Here is a 21,397-nt window from a genome sequence, read left to right as displayed (position 1 = left end):
ACTTTGAAGGCTTATGAAAAAGAGTTTTTCTTAAATCTTCGAATTTTCCACAGAAATGTGATATATAACATCTCCACTTTCAAATAAGATAGCAATTTGCTAGGGAGTATAGGCCCTTTCAATATGAGGCTTTCACCGTGGTACAATATCCTAAGTATAATAGATTTTAAGATTTTAATTTATTATCGTGGCTGCTACCTCGTAGAGGCAAAGCCACTATGTCATCAAGTTGTGTAAGTAAGTCCGTAACAATAGATAAACTTTGGAACCAATCACGGCTTAAGTAATAAAACCTCCCTCTTACCGAAGATTAAGCGATGCGACATCGAAGAGATGACGACAAATTTTCAACATTTATATTTTTTTCATCAACACTGCTTTTTCAATTACCTATATATCCATCATATATCTCAATAGTCGGCTATCAACTTCCATTCCTTTCCTGTATAACAATAATTTCTTATGGCAGTAGCTACATGCGCTTATTGAGCGCCTATTTTTATATCTACATCTACATTTACATTTATTATGTCAGCAAAAACTATATACAATTAAGTACAGTTATCTTGCTAACTCGACATGATATCTGTAGGTAGGCTATTCCATTCTCTGATAGTCCTAGGGAAGTATGAAAATTTAAATATATCATTATTTGTCTGTTCAATGTAATATTTAAAATTATGAGATCTACGTGTACAGGTTTCTGTAGGCGGAATCAGATATTTAGGTTTATCTATGTGAATAATGTCGTTGGTAATCTTGTACATTGTTGTTAACTGGGCTTGTTTACGGCGAAGAGCAAGGGGTTCCTATTTAAGATCTTTCAACATAGTAGTTACACTGGATTTGTAGCTATAGTCCCCTTTACAGAAACGTGCTGCAGCTCTCTGTACACTTTCTAATTTCTTGACATCACATTGGAAATGTGGATCCCAGACCTCTGATGCACATTCAAGTTTCGGTCTGACAAGAGACTTGTATAATGTGTTCTTGGTACTCTTTGCAGAACCAGAAACTACGTTTGATTAGATTTAAGGTTTTAGTTGCCTTTGATGATATTTCGTGGATATGGATGTTCCATCTCAACTTCTTATCTAGAGTTACACCCAAATATGGTTGCATGTCAAAATAGGCAAGGCCAGTGTTGCGGAACATATATGTTCTGTGAGGTGGATCTTTTTTCAGGGATATGCACATGATAAAGCATTTAGTTGGATTAGATTCCATCTGCCAGGTGTTCTGCCATTGCTCAAATTTGTATAGATCTGACTATGCCGTCTGTAGTTGTTATAGGAATATATAAAAGGCAGTCATCAGCAAATAATCTGGCTGAGCATTCGAGATTATCTGTCAGGTCATTAACATACAGTAGGAAAAGCAAGGGTCCCAGTACTGTCCTTTGAGGAACGCCAGAGGTGACCATTTGGGTTGGAGATGAGATTCCATCATACTGTTTGTTGGACTCTGAGTGTTCAAAAGCTTCTTAACCAGTTATTTATATTGCCATCAATACCATAATGGAGCAACTTAGATAGAAGCCTTTCGTGGGGAACTTTATCAAAGGCTTTAGAAGTCCAGAATTGCCCGGTGTGAAGTCTTCTTTTTGATTTAATGATGATGATATTTCATGGATGGTGGACAGCAGTTGTGTGACTGTGGATCGTTTTTGCCTGAAGCCATGCTGGTTGTCAACCAGAATGTTGTTGGCTTCAGGAATTTCATGACATGGCTATGTACAATATGTTCGAGGACTTTACATGCTATATTATAACTATCTGCTAATAAAGCCCAAACCACTGTACTCTTTTTAGGAACGTTTGCCTAGTTTTATTGTGTTTTTTTTTAACAAGAGGGTTTATCTTTCTGTTTTTGGCATTTTTGTGCATATGACCCATTTGTCCCAGCCCTTATTAGAGTATATATTATTATTATTATCATTATCATTATCATTATCATTTTCATTATCATTATCATTATCATTATCATTATCATTATCATTATCATTATCATTATCATTATCATTATCATTATCATTACAGCTTTTTAAACAGTACATATTCCACTGCTACAAAGCATAACTATCAACCTATTCATTAAAATCAAGATGATCGACAAAATCTTCTAAGCTCACTAAACACGTGTTACCACAAAGTTATGCTAAATTATAAAATGATTGATTTACCAAGCTAAAATTTATAATAATTAATATCATTCAAATATCCGAGTGTCCTCTATATCCATAGCACAAAAACTGTACTATTTTCTATCTTCTTCTCAAGAGTTTCCACTTGATTCATACTCCTAAGCGTAACATTTTTTTGTATGTGAGGTGAGATCATAGTCCCTTTCAAGACATTCAGGAGCAGCTTTTGCTGCGAATTCCAATTCTTTGACATCAATGTCTTCCAGTACATCGTGTAACATGTTGAGAAGGTCAATTGCATGATAATAATAATAAATAATAATAAGGAATAATATATATAGCGTCGATATCCTTAAGTTCAAAGACGCTTTACAATATAAAAATGTGACTCAAAAAATAAAATTAAGAAAAGAATTACTATTTCATGAATAAGAGTGAGTAATAAAACATGCCCAAAATACATATCATTATCAACATATTTCAAATAAAATTCATTTCATTTCACTATATACATTACACATTTTTTAAATTCAAATAACAATGCATTGACTTAGATTGGTTAAAATAGGTAAGATTTTTACATATTGAAAATTCATGTGAATAAAAAGGTCTTGAGACCACACTTAAGACTAGAAATTGTTTCGCAAGATCGAAGGGATGGAGGTAGGCTGTTCCATAACTCAGGAGCAGCAACTGCAAAAGCTCTCTTCCCATATTTCTTTAGCCTAAAAGAGCCTTTGATTAAGAGGTTCGCTGATGAAGATCTGAGAGAGCGAGAAAGCATATATGGCTTAAGTAGTTCGCAAATATACGAGGCTTTGAAAGTCAACAAAAGTATCTTGAATTCGATACGCTGCTCTACAGGCAGCCAATGCAGACGGTAAAGAACTGGAGTGATGTGATCGTGCTTGTGGCAACAAGATACAACTTGTGCTGCTGCATTTTGAACATGTTGAAGTTTTTGTAATAAATATTTGGGTAGACCGTACAACAAGGAATTACAGCTGTCAAGTCTAGAAGAAATCAAAGCATGGACAAGTGTCTCACAGGCATCAAGAGAGATAAATTTACGAATCTTACATATGTTCTTAATATGGAAAAAGCATGACTTGCCAGATAGAGGTAACTTGCTTTTCCAGAAATAGATGTTCGTCAAAAACAACTCCTATATCACGAACAGAAGAAGATGGAGAGATATCATAGTTGCAGAAATAGAGAGAGCCAACAGGTGGTCTAGGATGATGTGCTGCAGACAATACGAGAATCTCAGTTTTGTCAGCATTCAATTTTAATTTGTTTCTTGTCATCCATTTATCGATATCACCAACACAAGCCACAATTTTGCGTTTGGCATCATCAAGTTCTGTCAATGAGGATGATTCAAACGTAATATGTAATTGAGTATGATCAGCGTATAGGTGAAAATTGAACGCGTGATACCTTTTAAGCAAAGGTAAATTTGATACAATGTCCTCAAGCATAAAGATTTGGTTGCACTGTTTTATAACAGTTTTCACAAGAAAATTCCTGAAACCAGCTGTGCACTAAGGATTGAGGTAGGTAACAAGTTCTATTTGTTGACTATCCTTGTGCTCCATAAGGAGTTCTTTGAAAAGTGTCTTGTCATCCTCATATTTTCCTTTTTTCTCACTTTCTTCTGTACATTACTTGTTGGCATCACAGCAAGGAATTGGTACTTGGCATTTCTCCTCACAATGTCACTTCTGGTGACAATTTACACAATTTGTCATGGGTTCCACATTCAAATATAAGCTTTTGGATCTGTTCAAATTGCGATGTCAAGTGTTTATGCAAACAACCATCGCAAACAACCAGATTCAAAGATGGTGTCTTTGCATTTTCGGAGATGCCGCCCATTGTATAGTAAAACTGCAAGAGCAGGTTGGCCATCTCTTTCAGCTCTACCAATCTCTTGAACCGACTCCTCATCCTCTCTTTGTGGCCCATTTGGAAAGTTAATTCCCATCCCCAATGCATTAGTTGCAAAAACAAGTTAAGTCAAAAACAAGCTCAGTATCCTATCCCTTTGTCCAATGGTTGTGGTGAAACATGCCAAACAGCATATTTTGGGACTCCTTTTTGCGCCCTCAAGGAAGATAACTATCGCTACCCAGCTCTGATTAAATAATTAACTAGTCGTTAACAGTCCTTGATAGGTTTACAGCATACAATTGTTCATTACATTGTATTGTTCTCTGTTTCAAATTTTCAGTGAGCCATAAAATTGTTTGTCGTTACCTGCAATTTTGCTATGCAAATGTTCTTTCGGTATGGACTTACATAAACTTTCTGAAAGTCTTCCTTCAATGAAAGCAATTTAACTAATGCAGCCTGAGTTTCAAGTTTGGCTGTTGCAGTTAGAGCAAGCATTTGTGCACCTTGAGGATCAATAGAGCAGCGTAATTCACCAATTCTGGAGAAACATTTTCTGAAGGCAGCTTTTTGTTTCTTGCCAATTTTAAAACCAAAACCCCTCTTAATAATGAAAATGCTGGTTAGGAGGAAGTTTTCAAACATATTTATCAAAATAGATGAACCCATGAACTGGTCCATAGACAGATATACACACGAAGACCAGAAGACCATATTTAAAAAAATATTTAGCGTGTGCGTTCATTGCCTGCTAAAACAGTCTACAGTGTGTTGCCCTAATTCCGGACAGTCCCTAATCTCGGACACTTTTCCTTTAAAACTCAAAAAAAACCCACGAATATCGTAATTAGATAAAGTGACGCTACGGAATTAAGTATTTATGATTTTCCTTGTGTGACACAAATTGTGGGTTTCCTGTGGCTTTTTCGAGTGGGAAAATCGAATATTCCATAAAGGTAGGTAAATAGATCGTTTTCACGCACGTGACCAAATCACTTGACAACCGTTGCTAGCCGCCATATTGGTGTACCAAAAGTGTAAACAAACCAAGAGCGTCTTGAGTGTGAAGATGGTTTTATGTATGATTGTTGGCTGCGCATCGAAAAGTGGAAGAGATAAAGGAGTTTATTTTGCAAGAGTACCTTCTATCGTTACTAGTCAAGGGGAAGAAGCTAAATATTTGTCAGAAGAAAGGCGATCGAGGTGGATCACAGCTATAAGCCGAGATGATCTGACGGAGGCGATTATCGAGAATGATCGAGTATGTGGCAAACACTTCGTAAGTGGAAGGGCTGCGAAACCTTGGGATAAATACGACATAGACTGGGTTCCAACTCTTCAATTAGGGGACTTATATAGGGCTAACCTCAATGTCTTCCTTTTCAAAATATGTAATCTGCATTTTTGAATAAAGTATTATTATTATTAAGAAAAAGCAGCGTTCAAATCTGGAAACAGCGGCAAAGAGAAGCGAGAGAGCGAGAAATCGCGAGCAAAAGAGGTCTTTGCCGTTTGACACTGAACACACTAGTGACGAAGAGCTGTTGGCAAAGCGAAAGAAACTGAATGAACCAGGTACTGAAGTTTTGAATATTGACTTCTGTACACCAGAAGAAGATGATTCAGAACAAAAGGATGCTGCCACTCAGACAGAGGAAGCAAAAATCTCCCAAGCAGGTACACAAACCGATGAGTTTGAATATCTTTTCGAGTCTCTTAAGCTGGACGATAATAAGCCATTTGACTGTTATGACTTTGAAAATAATGATGACAAAGTCTCCTTCTACACTGGATTACCCTCTTTTGATATATTAAACACAGTTTTTAAACACGTTTCACCACACGTAAGCCGAAGGACTCAAAGCCTGACACAGTTTCAAGAATTTGCCATGACACTGATGAAACTCAAACTTAACATGCCATTTCAAGATCTAAGCTATCGATTTTCGGTGTCTTTATCTACAGTCTCAAGAATTTTTTCTTCCTGGATGGTAGCTTTGGATATAAGATTACAACCATTAATCCACTGGCCAGAAAGGGAAGATTTGCACCGTACCATGCCCCAAAGTTTTCACTTTTCCTTTGGTAACAAAACCACTGTTATCATTGACTGTTTTGAGGTCTTTATTAACAGACCTTCAAACCTTTATGCCCGTGCACAAACTTTTTCTTCTTATAAGCACCACAATACAGTGAAAATACTCATTGGCATTTCACCACAAGGAAGTATCTCCTTTGTTTCAAAAGCCTGGGGAGGAAGAACTTCTGACAAGTTCCTGACAGAGAACTGTGGTTTAATGAAGATGCTAGTACCTGGAGATCTAGTCCTTGCAGACAGAGGCTTCACTATTCAAGAAAGCCTAATGTTTCACCGTGCACAGCTTGCCATCCCTGCGTTCACCAGGGGAAAAGACCAACTTGATCCTGTTGATGTGGAGCAAACACGTGGCATTGCTAATGTACATATTCATGTGGAGAGAGTCATTGGACTTCTTCGGCGAAAGTACACAATATTTTCTGGCATTCTACCCATAGATTTCCTTCAGTGCAACCCTAATGATTCCAACGAAGATTCAAAACCAATGATTGACCGTATAATTAATGTATGTGCTGCTCTTGTAAACTTGTGCCCTGGAATAGTTGCATTTGATTGATTAAAACCAGAGAAATACATTGTGAGCCATTGTTCTTAGACAATGTAACATGTTTTGAATGAGAATTGGGGCTCACAATCATTTCTCTGTAAATTAATGCAGCAAATGTTACTATTACCCCTGATGCATTACTACACATAATACTTTTTAAAATGTTAACATACAGCGTGTTTCAGTTGAGTATGGAGGGCTGAGTTTTATTGAAAATTTTATCAATATGTTTTCGTGGGATAAAACTAATGTGGTCAAGCTAAGGCGGATCACTGAAGTTGTGATGGAAATGTGAAATACATGTAGGCATGTGAAAGTTTGAATTAGGCATGCACACTTTCATCGCAACTCCAACACAATCTATCTTTAGAAATCTTTGTATATGATTAAGTATCATGACATGTACATATGCTTTTTTGAAATTTTCTAATAGCATGAACACTAACTTTTTTAGGTCATTGTATTTCATAATTAACTCTTATAGTTAAACCTTTAGAGATAAATGTCTCATGAAATTAAAGAAATAGGCAATAATTTTTATTCCAAAATAAATGCCTCAAGAAGTTCAAGTGGTAGGGAAAAGTGTCAAATGACCAGCTTTAAGACAACTCAGCAAATGTGGCCGCATCCTTGGAATGATGAACTTCACAACTGGAGTTTTACCATAGGCTAGGCATGTGGCATATGCAATGGCAAACACACCACAATCACTCCCATTTTGCTGTTGTTGCACAGGTATATGAATGATATTCTTGAAATTTGGACCAAGCAAATTCTTCGTGAGCTCGATTATCTCTTGCGAAATTGGTGATGTCATGCTGTCTAACAGGTTAACATACCCAGGAAGACAGCCAATAGATGTTAAGCATGCCCAGTGATTGTTATTCAAATGCACTATCTGAATGAAATCACCAGTAACAACACTGAACTGTCTGACAGGACCAAGGGTTGGTCTTTGGAAACCACTTACATTGCTGTTGACTTTCATAAGCAGTACATGTGCTTCTTGGATCACAGAACAGTCTAACCATCCTGTTGGAGATGCAATAAGGTCAAACTCTGACTGTGTAAGCTTTCCAAGTGGCTTTTGTTTGTCACTGACACTGCTGTTGGTTCCTTGGATTTGTTTGACAAACTTGACACTTCCACTTCCTTTTTTCTTATTAGATTGTGCTTGATTCTTTTTACAATCTGGGCATAACCATGTGGAATTAGCATTGTTTGGCATACGTTTAAGGCTTAAACAGGCCAAGTGAAAAAATGTTCCATTTTTGCACACAGGGTTATGGCACTCAATAAGCTTATCTGTATTCTTTGCCTTGCTCTTGCATATACAGATATCATCCAGGGCCAAGGCTTTAGAAGATGCTATTTTTTTCTTGCTTGATTGGGACTTGCCTTTAGAGTTTTTGAATTCAGGTAACAATCTGCAATTTGGGCAGTACCATGTTTTGGGTGTGGTTGTCAGTCCCAAGCATGAAAGATGAAATGTACTGATTGGGCACATGGGGTTGGCACAACAGACACATGATCTATCTTGGGCAGTTCTACAAAAGCAAATAGCCCCACTTGCTGTTGGCTCACTTCTTTTTGAAGCATGCCTTCTAGTGGACCATTTTCCAAGCACTTCAGGTAAGACACAGGTTCTCCAAAAAGTGGTGAGCTTTGGCAATGCAATTTCCCAGTGTTCTTTGTCTGGGAATATTCTCGGCTGGACAAGTGTCGTACTCCCATCATCTCCAAATGCACATACAACAAAGTCACAGTAATCTTTGTGTAAAGTAAACAGCTGCTGCTGGACTTGATAGTAATACTGGTGATCATGCTTAAGGGTAAACATTTCATTGTTATCTTTTAGTAGACAACATGATGACTTTGATAGATAGCTATTAAAGTCACAGTCCTCAATGCAAAAAGGGCATTTCACCTCCCCACATCCTTCTCCACAACAGTCGCAAGAACATAAGAAGTCAGGTGTCGCATGTATATATGGATAAGCTTCATTGATAAACAGACCACACTTCTGAACCTTGAAATTGGTGTGCTTCCCTTTCATTATTTGTTCATAGGCCTTGATAGCATCTTCCTCATGTTTACAACCATGAACAGTGGCTTTAGTGGTAAACTTGGCTAGCTCTGGGTAACAAATTGATTGTATTAGAGACAGGGAGGGCAAAGCAGGATCTGAGTGGCATGCAGCCTTACTTTGAGAAGCTCCAATTCTTCCAGCTCTGTGTTTGAAAAAGTTATGTCCTTTTGACTGTTTTAAGGTATCTCTCTCAATTTGTTCTATGTGATTTTTTGAAATTTCAATCTTTATGCCTTGACAGACCTTTATAAGCTCTGGATATGATAGATCTAAGTATTCCTTTTTACAAAGATCATTTACTGTTGGAACAGATCTGCTTTTCAGCACAAAGCTACTTGAGTATGGAGAAATCAAGCTTAGAACCACGGCCTTGTTTTGACTCTTGTTGATTTCCGCGTAGAAAGCATCCATTTCCGGTTCTGTAGGAGCTTTGCATTCTTTTGAAGAAGACTTTAATGTTCCTAAAACTTGTGTTGACTTGCTTTGACTGGGAATATCGTTATGATAATCGATTTTTTTCTCTAAGTCCGTCTTCATTTTTCGTGCAGAAGTAAAATTGATATCTCGTACTCTAGCATAATCAACTTGTTTCACGTAGGTTGGCAAAATCCACGTGCACTTTACTTGGGTACAGGATAACTTGCCGTTTATTTTCGTCCAGGCTTCTAGGTAAAATAGTACGCTAGCTACGTGAGAACACGACTCACCAAGACCAGCTTTACAACCTAAACAGTGACAAGAAATTATGTTCCCCTGTTTTTCTGTGATTATCCATACTGGGATCAGAGCATCGTTCATTCGCTGAGAATGTCTCACCTTCGCGACAACAACAAACTTGTCAGAAATGATGTGGCCTTCTACGCTTGCAATAAATCCGGAGACCATCTGATTATAAGCTTCCAGACTACGAAAAGCTTTAAACTGTTGGTTTGTGTAGAAACTTGTTTCTAGGACGAGATAAAATAGCAGATCTGTAGATTCTACTGGAGGTAAACAGTCCGGCTCAAAAAGGTTGCTGTCAACTAGCACGGGGTCGATTCCAATCGACGAAATTTTATCAAGATAACGCCGTTTCACTCGAGTTTCCAGCTTCTTGGCATACTCAGATAGAGGTATTGAAGATAAATTTTCGCTAAACTCTTTTTTTTCCTTTTCACCGGCAACATATTCCATATTATTCAGAGCACTTCGCTAGTCATGGCATGATTGTTACACACATGTTTTTGCATAGTCACGCTATCGAGGTACACCAATATGGCGACCGGAAATTGATGACGACACGTGAAAACGATCTATATTCTGTTTTCCAAAATACTCGTTTTTAACGTGCTTCGAATTAGAGGTCGAAGTTGAAAGTGCGCTTTCTTTGCAAATTGAAATCCTAAAACATAAATTTCTAGTAGGATTTAAAGTAAAACCACTGTGTTACATGGAGGTGGTAGGAAAACGTTCAAGGGTTTCTAGGAAGTGTAGGAGAATTATACAAAGATGCTCTTAAAATTCAATGAAGTGTTCCTTAATTCCGGACGAACGTATTCACTATGAACATATTGTACTTAGCTTGCCTGATTTGCGCTGATTATCTTGGTCAAATTTATAATTTCATTTTTTTTTTTTAATGGTTTTCAAAGCGTAGTTGTTCTCATGCTAGTAATATTACCAAAAATGTTACAACAGCAGTGATAAACAATTTATTCATACCAAACGATTTTGCAATGAAATCAATGAATCTGTTTAGCCAGGCACGTGGACTGTAACTAGCAATTAAAGTTTAATCGCTAAGAAAGCAATGAAATATTTCACATAATACCAAGAGTTTCCAAAAGCAGGACGATAGACCTCTTGGGACACGGCCTATAGGAAGGCCTGCTATTGTTTGTACGGCCTTGTGCGCTTCGCATCTGTAACTATGTCCCACAGGTGCCGTGGAATCGTCTCTAGCTCGGGAATCCAAACCAAACATGCATGCTCATCGTATTTGTTCCCGTATTCTTTCGTGACCTTGAGACTCATTCCTATCGAGGGCTTAATCTTGAACTCGTGATATCCTTTTATTGCTGCATTAATTATGAGAACTTTAACCATAATGAAAACAAAACTCCGCGGAATCAAGTCGATCGACGAGAGCAATCAAATTACATCATTTGTATTATGGTCTATTTCAGGAATACAGAAAACCCAATTTCAAGTTCTCGCATTCTATTAATAATAAACAATAACAGCATTATCATATCGGTTGAAAATTAGGTCAAAACATTCATAAATTGTAAAGAATAAAGCTGCTTTATTTTGTGTCCGGAATTAGGGCCCATTGTCCAAAATAAGGGCAGTTTTATCTCCTCGAAAAAGATTTAAAAATCGCTTGAAATCATCATTGAAATGACCAGATTCTTGGTGACAGTATTTTATACATACAAATCTATGTCCGTGCAAAATATCTTATTGTAACGATAATTTTCAGTAAAGATATCGCAATTTATTACAAAACCGTCCGGAATTAGGGCAACACACCGTACGTAAATATGATATGGTATATATAATAATATGAAATATCCAATGGAGATAACACAGAAAAACAGCCCTTGACTGACACATTATATTGGACAAGAGATTGACCCTTGAAGAATTAGCCCATGTCTAACCAACTTCAAGAGCCAGAGATTTAGCGTGTGCGTTATTTGTCTGCTTAAATAGTCTGCCCTAAATATATGTATATAAAACATGATATATCCGATGGCGATAAGACAGATAAGAAAGGGTAGCAGAAACATAGCGGAATAGAGAACCACTCTCTAAAATGCCGAAGAGTTGGTATGTCTGAGGGCCTGTACTAAATCGTGGAGAAGTGGACGAGTGATTGGCAGCTGTACATCAAACGGGCGATGACGATTTAAAGTGGTCACGAGCTTTTGAATTAAAAATGCTTATTGGATCTTGAAGCCCTTGGAGCTTGTGTAAATATCCGATCGCTGATAAATATGATGAAATAGTTTGAACAAGTCAATTTCTTAGCCTAAAGATATGAAATAAACAAGGCTATCACTTTGGGCTTCAGAGGTAAATTTGCTTGTGGAGATCCGTAAAATCTCTGGTGGAAAGTACTAAAAATCGACCAAGGTCGCCCATAAGAAGTACGAGAGCACTAGACAAAGCCCAGCGTAAGAGAAAACCTAAGTTAGAGACCAACTCTCTGGCAGAAGGTTCGCTGGTACCGCCGTAGCGCACTCGTCGCCGTCGGCATGAGCTGTTTGAATTTTTCTACATGTAAGCGGGAAGCGGCACAACTATTACTTAATCCTGGCACATGTGCTCGATATTATGGCATGTTACGGCTGGGGCAATCTTTCGAGGATCCCCAGGTCGGCCGTGTTACGACAGCAAATCACTCACTGGGATTCCATCATTCAATCACTGCATTTATTAGAATCACGTAAAGACTGGGTAAAATACAATAAGGTATATCTGTATTAGTTAAAAACGCTTACAAATAGAAAAAATGTGCTTGATTACGGAATGATTATGCAACACGTGGTCTAGCGATACTTAGAAATGAATGCACAGCCAACTATAGGCAGTTTATGCTGAAGAATAATAATATTGATAATTTCTTGTAGGAGAACTAAATATAATATGAGTTACATACCTCTGTGCTACTTGGCCGGATAGCAAATTAGTTAATATTCTAAGGAGCTTCTTTCTTAGTTTAACTTTCCTTCAGCACGCTACATCAACTTATCACCCAAATCAAACTATCAGATTACGGTTATGTGATAAGAGCATAATCACTGGTAAATCATTAACATGGCATGAGCAACTCAATACGAAGTCACGTGTCAACACCATAATTATTTTATCCATTGAGGTTGGCCGATTAATTATCTCAACCACGGCAGCATTGTCGGAAAAAACGCACTTATTAGCCACATTTGACCCCCAGATATGTACTGCAATAACAATAGGAAAGAATTCTTTAAATGCGATGTTGAAGGATTTCCAAGAAGCCTGCCAAGCGCCGCAAAACCAATGCTTACCAAAGATAGCCCCGTAACCCAGTGCTGCTGCGGCATCTGTGTATAGTTCGAGGTTGGAAGACGTCTTCCATTCTTCCTCCAGAGAAAACGACTTACCGTTGTAGGAGTCTAGAAATTGACACCATTTGAGAATATCTTTTTTGACTTCCAGAGTTAAACGAATATGATGATAGGGATTAAGACGACCCTTGGTAAAACCTTTTTTTTTTATAAAACGAACTAAAAAGTGTGATAATTTACACATACCCATGAATTGTAGAGCTGTCTCTGGAGCTAACGGGACTCCAAGGTAATCGCACATAGCCATGAAATTGTTGAGGTCTGCATGACACTTATCCTCGGTAGGTGCAATAAATAAGAAATCGTGCAAAACATGTAACACAGCTGACACACTGAGACGTGTCAATGAGAGCCATTCTAGAGATTTACTGAAAGCTTCAAAAATGGAACATGAAGAAGAGCAGCCCATTGGTAGATATTTGTCAAAATAATACACAAGTAAAACTTCAAAGGTTGTGGATAGCCATCCAAAAGATTTTCAAGCCTTGCCACCTTTATTTGTGTTACTGGCTGGGTGTGAATGAGAACGTTTGTCGTTGGTACAATTGCTGTTGGGGCGCTTGTCACTGCATCTGCTTATACTGACACCCATTACAAGGTTTTTAACTCTGAAATGACCAACACGTTCCCTTGGGGAAAGAGGTGGTGGTATTGCAAAAACGATTTTGCTGAGCCGACCCTTTGTCAGCGCCCCGTTGGAGTTTCTGAAAATTTGTGACAGCCACAAGCCATAGTGGCTGCGACATAGTTGCCTGCACAGCGTTGGTGTCCACTGTTGATAGAGAGGCAGTCAGGGCAGTCACGTCCAAAGTGAGGGTTCCTGAAGGCTGATTACTGGAAACATCACGCGCTGGGACTTCTCTGGCATCAGCCCTCGATGACCTCGTACATAGAGTCACTCGCTTGGTGGGAGGCAACTCTTAACAAAGTGCACAATAAAAGTGTAAATATACAAAGCCTTATCTCACAAAAACACGGACTAGATAAAATTAGTTGCTTGTGATTTGGCGAAAAGTAAAACATACGAAAGAGAAGGGCAATGACACTCTATCAAATACTTAGGTCTTTACATCGATTCACATTTAAATTGGAAATCTCAAATAGCGTACATATCAAAAAAGATTAAAAGATGTATTGGTATCCTTTCTAAAATAAGATACTTTGTTAGCCAGCAAGTACTTGTTCAGTTATACTATACATTAATTTTTCCATCATTAACATATTGCTTAATTACTTGGGGGAGCACATATAAAATCTCCCTTAAGCCTCTTGTGACCCTTTAAAAGAAAGCACTTAGAATAATCACATTTTCTAGTCTTGACATACCACACCGCTGTCAAGATAAAAAGGGGTGTGGTCCTGGTCTAAAATGTTTGCTAGGCAAGAAAACTGCACCCAAAGAGTAACAAATAAAATACAAATAGTGACAAATAGTTGAGATCACTCAATTACAAGCTTGGAACGAACGAAGGCTTTTAAGAATTGCCCCTCTCAAACTGCGATAAAATTTGCGCTGTCCGCAGCTATTCAGATGAACACCATAGTAGGCGTAGAAATTAGCTTGTGTATGCCAGAAACCTCTATGACCCCAATAAATTACATAAGGGATTGGCTCCAAAACTATGCATAGATAACGGGTTAAGAGTTCGACTTTGTGGTTAAAAGCTGCAGACGCCTCCCTATAGATTGTTTGACAAACACAAACGTGCTTCACCCTTTGTTGGTCATACAATAAACGGACTAGATCCTCAATACCAGAACCCACAAGAACAGGAGTGAGATTGGAACAGGTTAGGTCGTTTCTTCCAATTTGTACGATAACAATGTTCCTGATAATTTCAAGAGAACCTGCTCGACTGCGAGAATAATAGGAAAGAGGCCTCGTGGTAATTAGATGCGCCTTAAGTACTGCTACGTAACATTATTCATGCATCCTATTGGTTGATCTGGGATTTGCGAATTCATCTAGTTGGATTACCGGATCTAACAACAGTATAATGTTTCGACATAAATGTCATTATGCTGTCAGCTTCAGTGAACTGTTCTTGTTCTTTACTAGAGATCTCGCTCACGCACGAGGTACAAATCATGTGATGTAAATTAAATTAACATATGTTGCAAGGTGGATTATTAGTAAGTTTTGTGTTTTAATAGCTATTGGGTTGCCATAACCTTACAAAATTGTCTATATATTGTAATGAGTTTTTATGGTTTTATTCTTTTAAACTTTACTTCACAAAGTTAACATTTTCATCATGACGTTTTTGTATGTGTTGGCTGTTAGAATAAACGTTTATTTCTTGGTTGGCTCTTAATAGTTTTCAAGCACTTCTTGTGTCTAGATCTGCAGACGTCCCACCTAGAGAACCTGTGATGGAAGAATTTTCTCACATCATCATTCTTCTTTTCAACTCCTTAAAAAACGGTAATAAAGCACAACAATTCAACGATGTAAGAGATAATTATTTACTTTTGGTTTAAATTTTTTAAATAAATAAACTGACTATAGAGCTTAACTTATTAGTGTAAAGCTTATAATTTTTTTATTCGTTTGTTATAAACACATATTTATCTGAAATACCTTGACCAGTAAATGTCTTTATCGACATGTATTCCTTCGCAGTATGTGTAAAATAAATAAATTACAGCATGGAAAGCGTTTTGTACGGGATTTTCCCACTCGTTGGTTTTGTCTGCAATTAAAGTCACCTCATCTCAATCCTGAACTTCTGTTATTATTCTTTCTTCCAGTCTGTCCATAGCTTATAAGCAAATGCAACTCTTCAACAATAATGTGGTCAATATTGGAATGTTTAGCAGAGGCTTTATAACACCCCCTGTTTCTTTGTGCCTTTTTTCTTTTGCCAAGTTCCGTTTTTTATAGAAATCCACAGGCTTGCTTACATCAGACGCCCAATGAAAAAAGTAGACTCTTAGGTATCTTTCAGTAGATACAACTATGATTTGACGTTGCAACCTTTATTCCAAGGGCAAGGTGTAGGAGCTCATCAATTGAGTATATTTTTATAAAAAATTAATAGAAAATACATAAATAAATTATAAATAATTAAATAATTATACATACTATTAGAATAATTCGAATCAAGACAAAGCGGGTAGCGTGTAGAATTACTACCATGTTTCGAAGGAATTCGATTTTCTTTTGATCGCTATAGTTGATGGAAAAGGTTTTTAATTTAAAATTTTACAAATACAATAGTGCTATCATAGACTCGCGTTAAATTGCCTAAAGTTATGGGCCAAAAACCGCAAAGGGGCTGGTTAGCTAAGTTGTGGATTACTACTTTAATTGGCGGTCCTGTCTCTTTACACTTCATCATTACTTACCAATATCTGAGGGATGTAAAAGAACCACTGAGGAATGTGTATGACTACTTCAATGGCAGTCCTGTCTCTTTACACTTTATCATTACTAACCAATATTGGGGGGACGTATAAAAACCACTGAGTACGTAAAGAGGTATGTAAAGGATACAGTACCGTAAAGTACAGTACAATTTTTTATGAGTCTTCGTAGTCTTCACTCTCTTCTAGCCTAAAGGAAAATATGGCATTCATTCTTTTTGGTTGATAAGATATATACATGAATTTGTGGTTAAATACTACATGGTAATGAAGCTGAGAACGTTGGTTTAAATGAAAAACTTTTCACTGAGTTTTGAATCGTTTTACCAACCCAGTCCAATATCAAATAATCACAAGATCTTATTTTTCATCCCCACCATACTGGTTGGCGGCATCTTGTTTATTGTGGAGCGTCCGTACATCTTCCTGCCGAAACAAAATCCCTGACAATGCTTAATTAAAGGGTTTTTAATTAAAATTGGCTTTGTTCGGTTTGCTTGCCGCTGGCCCATGCCCAGCATCGTGCAAAGAAGCCAAAAATTTGTTTCTCTTAAGCAAGCGTTAAAAGCTCTATACATCACCGTAGAACAAAATAGAATTGCTTAACCCTATATTAAGAATTTGCAGTAGTTAATTTGTAGTAATACCGAGAAGAACCGGAACAAAAAGTGATTGCTGCAGTTGGTGCAAAATAGCCGCCTCCTTTTTAACTCCCGAAATATCAATAGTGGAGTGGGCTTTTTTTAACACAAACATGAATGTTTTTCTAACTCATTAGTTCACATGTTCCATAACACAAGTTTAGTTTAATGGGATTATAAGTTTATTTACTCAATGTTGACAAGTTTCTGCACAGTACGCCAATGAGCGTAAAGTAAGTAATATGATACCGGACCATGGCCAGGACAGCGGGTATACTGTACTTCCGGTCTCAAAAATCTTGAAGTTCGTTTCGAGTTCATGATGGTCAAAACCAGAGGTCGAACATCTAGTTCAACTGAGGGGGGCCGAGGAAGAGGCCGAGGCTGAGGGCGAGGCTGAGGGCGAAATGCTGAGCAAACCAGAGAACAACAGGATGTTTTGTCGTTCTTCTTCTCCATCTTCTTCCTTCGATGCCTGGTTCAATTCTTCATCTTCACTTCGGCCTAGAAGCTTCTTGGCACTAGCACTGGCACTATCACTTCGCTTAAGAAGCTCTTCTTAATTATAGTAAGAGCCTTTGTCGCTCAAAGAGAGTGATTTTGCATTCTCATGACAGAATGCTGTGGAGCTACGTCTTTTTTCCTTTTTGTTAGAACCTCCACAGAAAGGATTTCTCTTTTGCTTACGAGGCATCGCTGATATCCCACGAAAGAATTTAAAAAAAAAACTGAAGAAATCTAGTAGAAGTAATTAATCTTGATAAATAGCTAAACTCTGTAAATATGATATAATTTGTTCAATCGTTCACTTAGTGGCGTCCTCATGTACAGCTCGATATGTTTTCACTGCTATGGCTTGACAATGCTCGTGACGTCAAACTTACTTGAATCAATCGACTTCCGGTGAATAGATAAATGACAGTTCCTGCCAACAGCACAACACCTACTGGTAACTTCTAAAAATGTTTTTTTACGAATATCTCCCTTAATAAAAAAAAATTATCTTAATTTTTATATAAAATTAAAGATTTTACTTTTATATTAGATATAGCGTGGTTTCAAAAAAAATAAAAATTTTTTGACGAAAATTGTGTTCCGTGTATCCTTAACCACATTAAAAAATGGAAAGGAAATCTTTATTGAAAGGAAAAACTGTATCAAATACTTAGGATTGATGCTTGATGATTCCATGTCCTGGAAACATCAAATATCATACATATGCACTCGTATATCCCGTAATTCAGGAATAATAGCAAAACTACCTCTACATTAAACAACTTGAACAAATCTATTATAATTTAATTTATCCACATATATCATATGCCATTATGGCATGGGGTAGCACGTACAAAACAAATCTCTAAAAGGTTCAAACTAAGCAAAATCATGTGACTCATTTTTTTTGCCACCCTTTATGGCAAAGACACAGAAAGCGCTATCGAATCTTTTAGATATTCTATTAGTGCAAAATATCTACCGTTTGCACGTCTTGAAATTTGTACATTCATGGCACAATAGATCTCTACCTAGTAGTATATTTAACTCTGTTTAAATATGCCAATGAAATGCATGGATATAATACAAGATATGCAAGTGGCCATAACCTCTACAAAACCAAAATAAGAACTAACCTCGGACAACAATCTATTTCCTTAATGGCAATAGATATGGGGAATAGTATTCCCATAGACCTCAAAACATGTAAGAATACTATTTCGTTTCAAAAGCAGCTTAAAAATTATCTACTAAACCAGCAAAGGTCTAAATAACTCAAACAACATTGTTATTTTCTTTATTAACTTCATTTGATGCATACTGTAAAATATTTCCCTTATGATAGTTACTTTCATATTTATTTGTTATATATATTATTAGTTCTTTAGTATTTTTTTTTTCTTAATATACATGTCAAATACTAAATTACGCTCTTAAACCTACAAAATGGCAACAAAATACTGGGAGCTAGCTCGAAAACCTAACGGTTTATCTAGCTCTCAGGCTTATCGTCTACATAGTAACCTTTCTCTATCTATAAAGTAACCTTCAATTTATATATATATCACGAATGTAAAGAGCAATAAATTCTATCTATCTAAGTATTGCATACTGTGAATTTACACAACTGGTACATGGACGCATTGGCAAAAACAGAATACCTTTGCCTGCGTGTGCCTACCGTTTAATTAGGAATAGATTTAAATTAGGAAAAGCAATGAGTTTACTGGTTTTGAAAAAGAAGTATCAGAAGATTAAACTATGGTTTTCTATTCGTTGATATTGTAATTTTTTTTGAAATTCGTGTTTCTAGATGGTTCCACTTTTGTTCAAAAACATTAAAAAAAAAAAAAAAAAAAAAAAAAAAAAAAAAGGGGTGGTTGCACTTTAAGTATTCAAATACCTAGCTTATTTTTAAAGCGAAGAATGGATTGATTTAAAGTTGTTTGTGAGGTATAAAAAAGGTATAGAGGTTTTCAATTCGTGATCGCCATGATATTTGTTTACTAAACATGCTCTTGTTCGTTCAGGACGATGTTTGACCAGGCTAGATCATGGTAATTTTGACGTTCACATTTTATTATCTAGTTTTTATTTTGAATTGTTTAATTGAATATCTGGTTTTTTGGCTGTCCATTCTTCTCTTTTGAAAGGTTTTGCTCGGTTTCTTATACTGACTATTCGAATAAGCTTACATGTTTGTAAGTAATTTTAATTAAACAAAACTTAGTAGCAAAGATTACCATCACTTTTGAACATTGGTGGTTCCTAAGAGAACCGGTATTTTTTGTTTTTCGTGTTTTTTTTTAATGTATAAATACTGACTTCACGCTTTGCTGTGTTTCGTGGCAGTGTGCCTTGAAAGGCCTCCTTCAGTTTTATAGTTTTTTGCACATCCAGGATGAAGACAGGTTTATATATGGATGGTAACTATCCTGGGGAGTCTCGGGATGGGCATCTTTTGGCTTGCAGTGGATGTTGTTGTGAATAGGTTGTGCATTGTATACTCGTGGAAGTAATCTTAAACCATACACTAAAACATAAAATAATGAATTATAGAGCAAAATCCAGGAAATTTGTTTAATTCATTGTTAATGCAATGTGCTCAATTATTTCTCTCAAAGGTTCCTGGCAAACTAGACAAACTGCTTTCAACTGCTGCATATGGACGATCTCCCCATTGGCGGTTTAATGGAAGCAGACAACACCTATGAAAGGAATGCCCACATGTCAGTCTCTGAAAATTAGGCTGTGAATCATCGTCTGCTCGACAGGTTGGATGGTCACAGAATAACATTGGGTCAGGTTCTTTGTCGCCACTAAAAGCATAGCCAAGAGGAAAACACCTTTGGTCTACTATAGTATCTAACGCTGGTAGGTAGTTTGGCTTAAAATTAAAAACGAAATGAGTAACCACAGTATCTAATACATGTTACTAGGAATATGCATTTTGCTTTATTTAGTTTTTGGCTGACAAATAGCTAGAAACATGAATTCTCTGAGTAGCAATTCTTTGCTTGATGCAAAATTGATCACCTGAAAACTGCACCTGTTCTCCCAGGAATATTGGTATGTTCAGCTTGTATGTTCAAATCTGTATTGGTAAATCCCTTATCCGCCATTACCTTGTTACCTTTATTCCAGAATTTCGGATTAAGAATCCCACATCGACAGACAATCTCCCTATCGGAGTCACTTCCTGGAAATAGCTCAGACACAAAGGAGAAGCTCCCTGCTGGTTTTATCCCAATCATTGCTTTAACTATGTTATGGTGCTTATAGTCAGAGTAAAATGATGATCGCAAGTGCAGGGATTCAGGAGCTTTCATATTTATTTCTGTGCAATCAATAATTGTTGTTTTTGGGAAAAGAACAATTAGAGTCTGGCATGAATTTATTAATTTCTTCTCTCATAGGCCATATTGGCAAAGTGCAGAACTGCAAGGACATAAAATTCAGCCAGCCTCGTTTCCATGTGACCAACGAGCTCGCGCGCTCTTAGTGCATTCGGTGTATTTTATGTCCCCCATTTACTGCTAGTTAGAAAGCACATTCTCAGTTGTTTTAAGACCATTAGTGTTGTTAGTATCAAATGTTTTAAAGTTTCTGTGAGTGAAAGTCGAGTGGCCTTTCGTAAATAGACCAGTTGAGAGTTTCCTGAAATAAAATGTTTTAAAATCTATAATCACCAATTCCGACATGAGAGACACCAGAGCAAACAATTTCCCTGGTTTATAAGTGAATAAGATCAATTAAAGTTGAAAACGATTCGTTAACGTGTGTTGGTTCACTTATTAACTGGTGCAAGTTATAGAGATTGGTGATGCCTGTTAAGATCCTTGTGGGGTGAACTTTGGGAGAATTGAAAACTTGATCTTTATATTATCGAATCCTCTTTAAAGTGTATATGACATGAATTTTTTTTTGGCTGATTGTATATTATTATTATGTAGTAAAACCTTGTGGAAACAAATTTTAATCGCTCTTTTCCTGTCTGAATTCACGCTATGTGCCTTGAAAAATGTCGAAGACCT

General features: G+C 36.9%; 2 protein-coding genes and 1 long non-coding RNA gene across 4 annotated transcripts in view; 2 read left to right on the top strand and 1 right to left on the bottom strand.

Annotated features, from left to right (window-relative positions):
* The window catches only part of LOC148910263 (uncharacterized), a 43,253-nt gene extending 22,120 nt beyond the window's left edge, over positions 1 to 21,133 (top strand). For both annotated transcript variants that reach the window (XR_016120068.1, XR_016120067.1), the window contains 2 exons: positions 19,988 to 20,237; positions 20,508 to 21,133. This is a non-coding gene — a long non-coding RNA (uncharacterized LOC148910263). The remainder of the gene's footprint in view (positions 1 to 19,987; positions 20,238 to 20,507) is intronic.
* Positions 5,106 to 7,215, top strand: LOC148910264 (uncharacterized). The gene is made up of 2 exons (XM_089031969.1): positions 5,106 to 5,315; positions 5,467 to 7,215. The coding sequence occupies exons 1-2, from the start codon at positions 5,106 to 5,108 to the stop codon at positions 6,688 to 6,690; spliced, it is 1,434 nt and encodes a 477-aa protein (XP_088888095.1). The 3' UTR covers positions 6,691 to 7,215.
* On the bottom strand, positions 6,861 to 10,053 carry LOC116291772 (uncharacterized). The gene has a single exon (XM_089031844.1). It carries the CDS (start codon positions 9,941 to 9,943, stop codon positions 7,247 to 7,249), a length of 2,697 nt encoding a protein of 898 aa, XP_088887970.1. The 5' UTR covers positions 9,944 to 10,053; the 3' UTR covers positions 6,861 to 7,246.
* Positions 21,134 to 21,397: the final 264 nt, after the last annotated feature.

Source organism: Actinia tenebrosa, unplaced genomic scaffold, assembly GCF_029948245.1.
Source record: "Actinia tenebrosa isolate PJP-AT-01 unplaced genomic scaffold, QUT_ActTen_1.0 PGA_scaffold17__23_contigs__length_9995812, whole genome shotgun sequence".
Taxonomy (NCBI): domain Eukaryota; kingdom Metazoa; phylum Cnidaria; class Anthozoa; order Actiniaria; family Actiniidae; genus Actinia; species Actinia tenebrosa.
This window is presented reverse-complemented; position numbering and strand designations above follow the sequence as displayed.